General features: G+C 48.5%; 4 protein-coding genes across 4 annotated transcripts; 3 read left to right on the top strand and 1 right to left on the bottom strand.

Moving 5' to 3' along the window:
* Positions 1-46: 46 nt before the first annotated feature.
* Positions 47-1,660, top strand: LTR64_008412 (uncharacterized protein; the record flags this gene model as incomplete). Its single annotated transcript, XM_064902726.1, has 1 exon — positions 47-1,660. One exon carries the CDS (start codon positions 47-49, stop codon positions 1,658-1,660), a length of 1,614 nt encoding a protein of 537 aa, XP_064750865.1.
* An 853-nt stretch (positions 1,661-2,513) lies between these two features.
* On the top strand, positions 2,514-4,462 carry LTR64_008411 (uncharacterized protein; the record flags this gene model as incomplete). Its single annotated transcript, XM_064902725.1, has 2 exons — positions 2,514-3,068; positions 3,119-4,462. The coding sequence occupies 2 exons, from the start codon at positions 2,514-2,516 to the stop codon at positions 4,460-4,462; spliced, it is 1,899 nt and encodes a 632-aa protein (XP_064750864.1).
* Positions 4,463-7,062: 2,600 nt separating this feature from the next.
* On the top strand, positions 7,063-8,175 carry LTR64_008410 (uncharacterized protein; the record flags this gene model as incomplete). The annotated part of the gene is made up of 1 exon (XM_064902724.1): positions 7,063-8,175. The coding sequence occupies one exon, from the start codon at positions 7,063-7,065 to the stop codon at positions 8,173-8,175; it is 1,113 nt and encodes a 370-aa protein (XP_064750863.1).
* A 1,261-nt stretch (positions 8,176-9,436) lies between these two features.
* On the bottom strand, positions 9,437-11,288 carry LTR64_008409 (uncharacterized protein; the record flags this gene model as incomplete). Its single annotated transcript, XM_064902723.1, has 6 exons — positions 9,437-9,615; positions 9,668-9,703; positions 9,757-10,122; positions 10,173-10,507; positions 10,558-11,036; positions 11,085-11,288. The coding sequence occupies 6 exons, from the start codon at positions 11,286-11,288 to the stop codon at positions 9,437-9,439; spliced, it is 1,599 nt and encodes a 532-aa protein (XP_064750862.1).
* Positions 11,289-12,463: the final 1,175 nt, after the last annotated feature.

Genomic DNA, 12,463 nt, shown 5'->3' with positions numbered 1-12,463 from the left:
TTTTGAAGCAGACAAATTATCATTTCCAGCCTCTGACGTATAAAGAATGGCGAAATTCAGACCATTCACACGAAGCCGGGCGCAACTGGCGCAAAGAGAAGAAGAATCAGAGGCTGCGAAGTCGGCACCCACCAAGTTCACTGTGGTATTAGATACTGTGGCAACCGAAAACCCTGAAGCAGACGATAATCCGATCGGAGATGTCGTCGTAGTCAATACTGATCCCAGAATTACGGCCGCCGATGATGATGATACTGATCAGCTGAGCGTTGACGATACCATGGCTCCAGAGAGTCAAGATAATCCTACAGGAACGGGGACGCGAGTTGCTTCCAGGAACGAGATAGTTGCGCAATTAGTCGTTCTCATCACCAAACGCGAGAAGAGTGAAAAGCTTCGCTACCGGCACCCTCACAGCACCTCTGTCAGTAAGATTGGAGACTTTCCGACTCCCACTGCGACCAATGCAAACACAAAACGTCCGATCGAATATAAGCTGCTCAGACTCAGGGGTGGTCCTGACGAGCTTCACTTCGGATTGAAGCTGCCAACTCCAGATCAACCTTTGACTGTACTCAAGCTGGTCGACTATGCCATCCCGGCGATTGACAAGACCCTGTTTGCGCGTAGAGTGCCTGTGATCGGTCACAAAGAAGATGTCGTCAGTGGGGTTTGGTTCATTAGACGTGATGACAATGATCAGACAGAAGCATCGGAGTGGTTCAACAAAGACGAAGAGATTGGTGCCGACATCCTTCAACAGTATCTGAACAATATGCAGGGCAATCTACCCATAGTCGTGTTATGCATCGAGGCAAAAGCTTGGCGGAAGGCGGGCAACAACGTCTATGAGATCGCTTTCAAGAACAACCCTGTTGAAAAGCTTCGACGGTTTTGTGATTCTGCACTGCTAAAGCTAGCGATAAAGCTTGAAGTTGCAACGAGCAGCTACAACCAGACGCAGGAAGGGGCGAAACAAGCAGAGATGATGGCTAAATTGAAGGATGAATTGGAACTGGTCAAGAGTCAAACCACGAACTTCAAGGAGGAATTAATCGCATACGTCGCAAAGTTAGAGGCCGCTAACGTTGACGTATACAAGAACTTTCGGAGCGTTATCACTGGCACCACGTTGGGCACTCCATCTGACCCAGAGACTAACCCAGAGACTGACTCAGACACAAGCTCAGGCGAAGAAGATGAGGTCGAACAGGAAATCGAATTGGACAGAGGTCAGGATGCGGACGAGGAGCAACCAGACAAAGGTCAAGATCTGTCTCGAATTGACAGCTTGGATAAGAAACAAGACGAACAAGCAAATCAGGTACAAGTGAGTAATGTTCAAGAGCGAGAAGAACAGACCGGCAACAGTATCGAGCAGGTCGAAGACGGTGGTGTCATCGCGAAGAACGAAGCACCTAAACGTTTCTCTGAGCGAACGCGAATCAAAACTGAAAATGTTAAGGAAGGCAAGAAGCCTGTCAAAGAAGGGGCATCTGAGCCTTCCTCTAAGCGGAAGCGAGACGATGCTGAAACTGTCAGCAAGGGCCAGAAGGTCGCCACGAACGAAGCACCTGAACCTCCTTCCAAACGAAAGCGTGACAACGAGGAGACTGTCGACGCAGGCAAGAAACCCGAAAAGAAGAGACGGCGACAATGATCGCAAGACGATCCAGGAGCACATTCCGAGGTATAAACGTATCAACTTCGGCCTTTTCTTCCATCGCGACGGCACATATGTGATTGATGACGCCAATCATATTGGTAGATAGATTGTTTCGAGATCTCCACCATGCAGTCCCTGTCTCTTGTGTATCTCCTCGAAGAAGACACATAGGGGCGTGGGATGAGGGTGTGATGATGGACAGTTCAAATGGGCGATCGAAAGTGATTACCTGTTGTCTCGTCGCGAAGCGATGAACTATCTGCAGCGCTACAGGACAGGGGATGAGATGCTTCCTCCTGCGACGATATGCAGACGGCTATGAGTTGTGAGCCGGCAGTGTCAGGGAGGCAGGATGTAGTGCAATGCGATAGCGAACCATAATCTGCATGCCTCAGGCATTTTATATAAATCGTGCCTGCTCTCGCCGTTGTGTCTTGTTTTCGTGCCTGCCCAAAATTACGCAGTCGCATTCCTGGTTATCTTCACCCTCAAATTGTTCTTGTTCTTCGGCGCACACGTATATATGATTGACGTGAAATGAAAAGCATGTGGGCGTCTTTATCCCGCGAGCATCATCCAGCATCGATTGAGATGAATTGCAATACAGCCCGTTTGTCTTTTTGCGGCGACCCCTGATTTAGGCGCGTTGTGAAGCTGCCTTTTTGTCTTGCGCCTGTGCAATGGTTCTTGTCGTGTTCAAACAGCTCTGTCTGTCTGCAGTCGCCTGTTTCCTTTACGTCGTCGCATGCTCTGGTACTAACATTGACGCACAACCTAACATTTAGATGCTCTATGAGAGTTTTTCGAACTGCCTTCACGATGCGCCTTGTGGTAGAGGAAACAAACGATGGCCACGCCTGAGCGGTTCGTCCACAACCCCCTCCCCAACACCGCTGATAGTATTCGTCTCCTGAAAATCAATCCAGCACAAGATGTGCGAGACGTTGTGCAATGCGAGCTGGTTCATGCGACAACCAGAGACTGCTACACTGCCCTTTCATATACGTGGGGTATGGCAGCACAAGAGCAGGAAATACAGGTGAATGGCAAGTCCATGCTGATCAGATGGAGTTTGTGGGGATCTCTTAAACGTGTCAGCATATCTCCAGATTATGCTGCAAAGACATACTGGGTAGATGCGGTGTGTATCAACCAGAATGATGACCATGAGAAAAGCCGCCAGGTGGGGCGAATGGGCAATGTCTTTCGCCATGCACAGGAGGTCTTGATATGGATGAGTCCCACAAGGGTCGCTAGCCAGGCCGCCTCGCAGCAGCGGCTCTGCCGATACGCCGCTTCCACGAAATGGCTCAATACTTATCGTGGAAGAACAAAGAGTTGCCATCAACAGCTTGTGGATCACACACACCATGCTCGCTGTACGTGTCTGTACGGCATATATGTGAGCATGTCTATGGACACGATTACTGGCTTCGACTATGGGTCGTTCAGGAATTCCTTCTTAACAAGCCGCGGACGATGATATATGGCTCTTTAACTATATCTTGGAGCATCTTCACGGCATGTCATCAGGAGATTGTGGCAGTCAAAGATAAGAGGCAGAAAAAGCTACGCTACAATTCAGCATCTGACTGGTTGAAAGATCTAGGAGATGCAGTTTGTTGCGGCAGCGCTCGACAACGAGCTCTTATCAATCGTGTTCATGGCATTCAGTTGCAGTTTGTATCACAAAATGCCTTGCCTTCTTCAGGCCCGGCTAATACGGATTCAGCATCCTTCATATCAAAGACTTGTGTAGCACTACTCGAGAAGTATGCTCCACAGGGCTTGATCAAGATCATCGACTGGCGTATGGACAAACTGCGGCCTTACACCCAGAATGTGCCTCGCATTTTTCAGAGCGATCTGGAAGCTCTGCTGCATTCAAGTCGTGCGCCAAAGTCTTGTTTCTTCCTTGTACTACGTGAGTGTGCCAAGCAGATCTGTTCTGATAAGCGCGACAAGATCTATGGCTTGCTTGCACTGCTTGGAGGCCACTTCCCGGTCGACTACAGCATTGACGTTTACGACCTCTATTTCAGAGCATTCCGCTTCTTCACAAATTTGAAGGAGTTTTCGTTGGAACCATGTGTCATGGCAGCCCGAGGTGTCGCCTGCAGTCTACTCGATATACTGAGTATAGACATGTCAGATCTGGCTCGGCATGATCCAAAAGGTCGAAGCGCTTTCATCATTCTCACACGGACTAAAAAGCGTAGTCCTAACTATATACCGCCTGCGATCTACGATACCTGCCCCACTTCACAAACAAGTCCCGAGAATGTCAGCAACAATTCCATGCTGTACAAAGATTGCGCGCGACTAATAGTCAGGTATATGGAAGGCTTGTCCGTTTCATGTCCTCGTTGTAAAGCAAGTGCTGTTTTCAACACATTCACATTAATGGACGCATTGAGGAAACATGAAGAAGATTATTCACGGATCACTTGCATGGCTCAGCCAGATTTCCCTAGTCTGTTGCAGTGTCACAAGCGCAAAGCTTCTGGACCACTCCACGACAAGCAGATGCAAGCAGAGCATGTTGAGGACACATATGTCGAACACATCCTGGTGTATCTGCATCCTCAATCTCGTCGACTCGATGCCGTGCTGGACAGGAAAGATGAACAGCTTCGCTGGCATTTATCTGAGCAGCTGAGCAGTGACGAACACACGGCAGTGAACGAATATGGAGATATACTCACCACGTCTCATCTATTTCACATCAATTCAGATCAACAGGCACGAGCCAATGCTACGAGATACCAGCAGCTCAATAAGCGTTTCAGGCAATAGGTGTAGTTCTTCTGTTTCACGGATATGATCAACGCGACTGTACCAATCAATCAACGCTCTGGTGTACGAAGAAGGTGAATGTAATGCTTTGGACAGATGGGGACCTGGTGATGGTATACAGCATCGGCATTTACTGGTCAAGCGTGCTCGCACATATGCAGAATCCTTACTCGCAATTCAGCCTGTCTAAGACAGTGAACCAGAAAAAATATACTGTTGGCTATGCTAGCACTTGGTTCCTTCTTTAGTCCTTTGCAATCAAATATAAAAGTGTCGGACCTGTCAATGGTTACGTGATGTCCTGATGTAGGTTTGTGTATTACCCTTCGGGGTTGTCACAGACATTGATCTCACCCTGCGAAGAAGAATCGGACTGTCACGATCTAGCCTTCGAACGAATGCCAGGCAGAACTAGAAACTGGTAATGGAATTTCGATGCGAGTCACACACGATGGATGCACAAGACGAGCATTGACCTTGGCCCCAAGAAACAAGCAGGTCGACATATCTAGTGCAAGAAGACCCAATTTGTCAGTGCCTTGCCATGTTTCTGGGTATGGTAACGCAGAATGGTGGTTCAAGGAACAGTATCATTGAACTGGCGTTAGTGGTTGCCCCGTTTCGAAAAATGTTTCTATATTGTCCAGGTTCACCCGCTCAAAGTTCTTCCAGCTCGTGCATGAGCAGACCCCAATATATGGTAGGACTGTCACACGCCAGTTGTCCGTCAGTCTGGGATTTATGCCTGGCTCGTTCGCATGCACGTCGAGGCCAGCTCCTACGACTTTCCCTTCTTCCAAGGCCGCGATGAGTGCATCTTCATCAATCGTTCCGTCCCTTGCGACATCAACTACACCAAGGCCTTCATTTTTAGCTAAGGAGAATTGCTGCCGTGACAACAGATGGTGTGTATCCTTGCTATATGGAGCTGTGAGAACAACGCAATCAACTGTCGGTATCATGTCATTCAGCTTCGCAAAATAGACAACACCATGCGCCAAAGCCTTCTCAGCTTCTGAGTTTCCCCGAGGCCCTTGATAGTGAACCTTCATGCCGAATGCCGACTCACGTTTTTGTGCAAATGATAGTCAATAGCACCTATACCGACAATTCCCCGTACCTTTCGACAAGGATCAACGACTTTGAGCCCCAAATCACAACTTGCCAGCCAGTCGTTACGAGCACACCACTGGGCATATGTCAAGAAGCGGAAGGTGTCGAGGACAAGGAAGAGAGAGGTGTTTGCCACAGCCTCTGTGCAGGTGTCGGGCGTATTGCAATACCAAATTCCTCTCGCTTGTATTGCCCTAACTTTAGCAGCATCGTACCCGTGTTCACTACAACAGATGAGCTTCGAAGATGGTGGATAATGTGGTATAATATCAGTAGCAAAAGAGTGCTTGTTGAGCCAGAAGACCAGCTTTCAGCCAACCATTGCGCACAATGGCGACAACGTTAGAGTAAGGAACAAGAGACTGGGTGGAGCTGACAATCTTGGTTGAGTAAGCCACGAACGAAAAAAGAGCTCTTTGTGAAGATTTCACGCCGCAATATGGTAATCTTGATGATCTCCTGGATTTTCTACCGAGCCTATAATCTTCAATACTCAGTCGAAAGTAGTTAATCCAGTCCGCTCGAGCCTGACATCCGAAATGAAGATCTGCTTTGATCTTTCGACTTGTATCCTTTGACAAAAACCCTAGTGGCTCTGATATGGTCAACTCTCATAAAGATGTTTGGCAATATGGTTGCGACAGTCCACGAAGACTTCATGTATACGCAAAGACTGGTACTACTCTTTCTTTCGACCCAGGGTAGCGACGGGCAGGCCCAGGGGTCGAAAAACGCGGCAATACTGGAACTGTTCAAGTAGAAGACGTCGAAGTGGTAAGTGTAGACTAAGAACGACACACAGAGCACTCCATCTTTCGCGGTCGGTGGTAACTCTAGTGGCTGTGCACGGGTGAACATAATTGCAAGTGTGCAGTAGTAGATTGACACAACATCAAGCGGCGCTTGTGTCAAACTTATTCACACTGCCCGGTAAGAATATCTGAAAACCCTATCAAGCAAGTTCAAACATGAACTAAGCAAGCAAGTTTTATATACCTGAATACATTTCAAAAATCTATTACCTGCATCAGGATATCAAATATTAATCAAAAATATACCAGCAGAAAGTTCACTTATCTAGATGTACTTTCGACCTACCCTCTTGCTATATATCTAGTCAAATTATTCCCTCACAATACCATATCTGATCTGCCTCTATGTGACCACTGGGACTTCCAGAGGAGTCGAAAATCCGTGCAGATGGTTTTGTGTCACTGCATATCACTAGCTGACACATACCCGTTTGTCTCTGCACTTTGCGTCTGCAGCTCCGCATCGACATCAAAACATCTCTCACTCAACAGGATTGAGCCTGTGTGTCATAACTTTCTACACATCTCATTATCGGAGAGCAACGGCCTCAGGAAAACCTTCGAAGACTTGCCATTGCGAAGAAAGTCAGTCAGATACAGCTTGCCTCATTGAAAATACGATCGCGTCCAGCTCTCTATCATAAAGACGTACAACAACACCACCTCAGATTCGAGATGTCGATCATTCAAGGCATTCAGTCTGCACCGGTGTTACTGCTGACTCAGCAGTTTCAAGGATATCAGCCGACACCTTCCAGGTTGCTGGAACTCCCAGCAGAGATCAGGTTGAAGATCCTTCGGTATCTACACAAGTCCTCTGACCCAATTCGAGCCGGTAACAAATTGAAGGAGGGCTCGAGGCACACCGAGGCGAACCCGAATTATGCTGATGATGTCCAGCTTTCAGCACAAGCTTTACGTGTCTGTCGAATGCTGAATCGGGAAGGTACTGAAGTGTTGTATTGGGAGAACACGTTGAACCTCAGCTGTTTCTCTAGAGAAGGAGGTGACCTTCTGACTCTGTCTACACTCGATGCAACAGCTCAACTGCGGTTAGATACCATAGTAAATTCCGCCCACCGACCCATGCTGAAGGAAACAGAACTGGACTACACTGGCTTAAACGGACCCACAGTATACCAAAAGCTTTCTGTTATCAACAGCTTTCGAATGCTTGAGCTCGATATGCTCCTAGATGATATCGACCCGTTGGGAGTCTATACCACCGTTTGGTATGTCCGAAACATCTTTCACAACAAGAAGCTCGTCATTCGCTTCTCGGCATCCGACCTAGATGAGCAAGACGTTGCGCCGATGCTTAGCCCGCTGCTTGGACTGCGTTGTGCGCGTCTCGAGTTCTCCATACAGTATCACAACCAACCACGGTTCTTCACAGTCAATGAGCGGCTTACCCAGCGTATTACCGATACAGTTCAAAGCAATGAGCCTGTGGTGACTTACCACGTGGACTTCGGTAAAGTGTATCAGCGGATCAAGATGGCGGAAAGGACTGGGCGCCGAAGTTTCGAAGGCCAATATCGCCAGGAACTCGAGGCGCTGACTCGATCAGTGTGCGAGTACTCGGGTGACGATTACCTGCGACTGAAAAAGTTAATTGTAGGCCACGTTGTTGCATGGAGCAATCGAGCAGCGGAAGTCCATAGACAGGAGCTCCTTGCTAGTCTAGCTAGGATTGACGAGGACAAGCGCAGGGACGCAAAGTGGTTTCTAGAGCTGCTCGGAACATCAGCGATGGAAGTTTCCATGGGAAATAACAAAGGCGAATGACAGGTATGACTGTGAACTGTTGGCACCAAGGGAGTCAAGCGGTGTGTAATGGTCGGGCGCAATATCGAACGCAGCAACTCGGGGGCTTGCGCTTTGTGTCGAACGGAAGGTGGCAACCTTGTGTCGAGAGGAGACTAAACATGGACAGAGTTTGTTCTCCGAGCTATCGCCTTTGAGATTCAACACAGCAACAACTCGTAATCCACAGGGATAGAAGTTCCTCCACTCCGTCATTTACTGTTGTGTCTCGACAATGTGTGGGCTTGGTGGAGTGAGATGTCCGCGACTCGCACCTGCTAGATGACCTATCTACATTCAATCGTACGCCTTTTCCGGATCGTTCATCCTCGGCCTGCATCTTTACATGAACTCGACCTTCAGCATCTTCTTCTTCTGCCACACGGAGCCGTCGTTATCTCGCCGTGACATGAGACCCCCTTCTTGCATGCATCTTGCGGTGTGATCAGAGAAGAGAGGCATTTTTCCTCGCCTGCAGGACATAAGAATTTGTATCGACCAGGGCAATAGGAAGCTTGGCATTACTTACAGTATCCTAAAGTCGATTTCGTCGACCTCCGAGCTAAGAATGTTGTCCTTGAATACTTATAGCTGAACCGAACATGTCAAAACGACAGCTGAGGAGGAACGGGATCCGCTTACGGCAAGACCTGGAGATGGTTGACGCAGAAGTAAAACAAAAATTGGTGGACATCGCAACACTCGGCAGGGACTTGAAGCGGAAATGGAGTGAAATGCGGTAGTCTGGGACAAGTCACATGCGATGTCGACGACTGAACTGGTCGGATAAAGGTGATACATGGGCCTTTGAGGAGGACTGAATGGCTCTGAGTCAGAAAGCTAGTCGTGCAGGACACATGGGCTGTCATTGATGCAGACTTCTTCTTGAGCCAGGAAGGATCAGCGGCATGATGTCGAAGATGCGGGAGAGAGCTGGAAAAACTAGTCTACAAGCTATACTTAACATCATGAGATAATACAACATCAATCAAGCATACGTACTTTCAAGACTCTAAGGCTTCTAATGCCGTTTTTGCTAGAGTACAATGAATGACATGGCCATGTCGTAGATTGGGCAGTGTGTGTGAAAAATTTGCTTCAGGACTGAGAATCTCAGCGCATTCAATACGTGCCAGGTTTCTACTACAAGGTCTTGACCCACAGTGGTCTCTTAAAACACGACACAGACTCTTCGATCATAGTCTTGATCTTGAACCTGGCCCAGTACGTAGGCACCGCGATCTCATTCATCGTCTTTGATATCAATTTCCGTCTTTTTCCACTGTCGAGCTGGAATGCGACGTCTGAACATAATATCAATTTCACGGTAAGACCGGCCCTTCATCTCAGGCAATTGAAAATAGGCCACAATCAAACAAATCAGTCCCGTAGCACCCCAGACGTAACCGCATTTTCCTCCGACTGTTCCGTGTCAGCAAGTGCTCGAAGCAATATGTGAAGGGAGATGACTTACGATTTCCACTATTGGGATTCAGCATGTACGAGGCGACTGTTTCGTATTAGTATTGCCAGTACAAACTAGTCCTCGAACGGGAGACTCACGGAAGATACAAGGAATTTCCACGATGTAGTATGTAGCACGGCCTATGCCGGTGGTCAGAGGTCGAAGACGAATGGCGGATGTTTCTCCGATGATGACCCAGGACGCTGGTGCGGGTCCCAACGTAAAGAGGACGGATACAATTAGACCAAGAGACGCCTGAGCGAGCGAGGCTGCGTGCGACACTCCAACTGAGGCGGCGATACCAAGGGCAATAAGGAGAATGGTGTTGACACCCGAACCCCAAAGATAGATCGATCGTCGGCCATAAAAGGTTGTGAGTATCCAAGAAAGCATGACGAAGACCATCTGTAGTGCTGAAGTGATAAGACCGAGGGCAAATGCAGTATCAACTGATACACCAGCCTCTGCGCGAATTAGTATGTGAACTTATTCAGCAAGAACATTCGGTACGTACGCTCGAAGAAGTAGACAGCCTGGTTAGCGATCAAATTGCCGGTAAGGTTCTGCGCGGCATATACAGCACAAACGATAAGTGTTCGTCGAAGATCCGTGCCTTTGAAGAGCTCAAGAAGGCCTGGTGCCTTGTCGGTCTTTTCAAGCTCGATGACACGACGCATCATGGCGACGGTTTCGGTTGTATTGTTGGCGGACTTGCGTCCTAAACGCTGAACTGCTTTTGCTGCTGCATCATGCTTTCCTTTTCGCACAAGCCACCAAGGACTTTCCGGTGCAAGGAAGATGAGGATAGCCAGTGGAGTGGGGAACATCCATTGCAGTGCAATGGGAATACTGGTCAAATGCGTCAGTAGAGAAGATGAGGGGCAGAATGTAAGACGTACCCGTAGGCGCTTGGGTCTAGCCTCTTATTGTAACGATAAGTGACGGCGCCAACGATGATACTACCAATAGCCCAGAACATTTGAAGCATCTGTGTGGCAGGAGCTCTCAGCTTGATCGGCACAATCTCACTGCAGTATGCTGGTGCATTTGCGATGAAGATGCCCCACGGCATACCTTCGAGCAGTTGCGAGATAAAAATGACGGGTAGCGACTTGGCAAAATAGAAGGCGAAGATGAAGACGTTCAGTGCCATAAGTCCAGTCAAGGTTGCCCAACGATATCCGATACGGCTCGTCAGTGGACCAGCAAGGAAGACGCCGATGAGCGCGCCCAGCTGACCAGATACCTGAAGTGCAGACTGCCATCCAGTCACAATCACGTATGTATCGCTTTCAGCATGATATTCGCCGAATCGGTTTCGAAATGCAGGGAGGGCGAGGAAGTTACCGATAAGGAAGACATCGTAAGATTCCATGATCTAGAAGAGTCAGTTGTGTCTTTTCCAAGAATACTTGATAGAGCTCACAATGGTGCAGGACATGACAAAAGCCCAGAAGGAGGCCATAGGATAGGCTTTGACCGCCTCCAGCACTGTCATGGCATGCTCTACATTTTCTGCTTCAATTGCGTCCGCCTTGTAATCAGCGACGCCTGCCTTCTCGGCATAGACGGTCGGCTGCTCGATCTCCAGAGCATGAGAAGATGTTTTCGACTCAAATTCTGAATCCATGATGTTTGGTATGCGACCCAGCAGGGAGTCCTGTCCTTAGGTCGATAGATATCACGAAGGATAACTATAGCAGGATAACACAAAGACAAGGGCTGATGGTCGGAAAGTGGAAGTCAGTCTTACTTGTTAGTATTTACCTTCCCCAGCGGAGACATCGTGGGGATGATGAGGACCAGATTTACAGTTGTCCGGGGAGATGTTTGAGCTGAAGATGTCGGGGGTACAGCGGATTGAGCTTGCCCGCGCTCGGATCAGTCGACACCGAACCAATGACTGTTTAGTGAACAATGTGAAGGCTCACAGAAGACTCCACTTGGATCGCCGCGTAGTACTGAGCGCTCCAGTCAAAGTATCAGAGATGCATGTAACGTTGCTTTGACGAATTGACAAGGTCAATTTCCCCTCCTGGTGATGCCTCAAGATTCCGCTGGACAGTTTCAGTGGATACGATTTCTGACTCCGGATTGGACATGATCGAAAGGTGATTCCTCTTAGTCTCTGTAGGCGCGGCTCAGAGCGATTCTGTGATCCGCCCCCTCCGGCGACCACGTGCCCGTGGTATCCCAGTTTGGAACTTGCCTTAATCGAATGCTGACATTGAGAGGCTAGCGGCATGACTTGTATCACGGGCTGTACCTACTCACAAACGTGTAGTGCTACCATCGAATGTACTGACACGTCTGAGGTTGAACCGACAAAATCGTTGAGGCGACACAAGCTATCACCTAAGATTCAATGATCAAAGACTGATACCTGGCAATCTTGAAACAAGTCAGATTCAAGCTTCTTGCGACAAGGGTGTGCTAGCATCGGGAACAAAGTCATTCCAAGCAAACAATGTGTCTATTCCAGTCCGAGAGTGCAGTGAATTGTGGGTTGTAATCTCGGCCATCACTACCCCGAGATGAGCCGAGATTCCGTGTCTTTGCTGTTGCACTCAGAGCCACCATGACGCCTTCTACTTCTTCTAGAAGCCAACTTCCACGTCTCTCTGCTCCAGACTTGACCGTGAAACATTGCGGAGCTAGACAATGTCGCTCCGGACTTTTCACAAACTTATCACAAGCATTGCTCAATCAGGAGTCACCCATGATGCTGCGTGCATGGCCATGTGAATGGGGTTTTTTTTCCAGCGCTATCCAGCGATACAGCCGTGATGCGCGGGTGTTCACCAA

This window comes from Lithohypha guttulata (assembly GCF_036872675.1).
Source record: "Lithohypha guttulata strain CCFEE 5908 chromosome Unknown scaffold_9, whole genome shotgun sequence".
NCBI classification, from domain to species: domain Eukaryota; kingdom Fungi; phylum Ascomycota; class Eurotiomycetes; order Chaetothyriales; family Trichomeriaceae; genus Lithohypha; species Lithohypha guttulata.
Note: the sequence above shows the minus strand (reverse complement) of the source record. Positions and strands in the feature narration are given on the sequence as shown.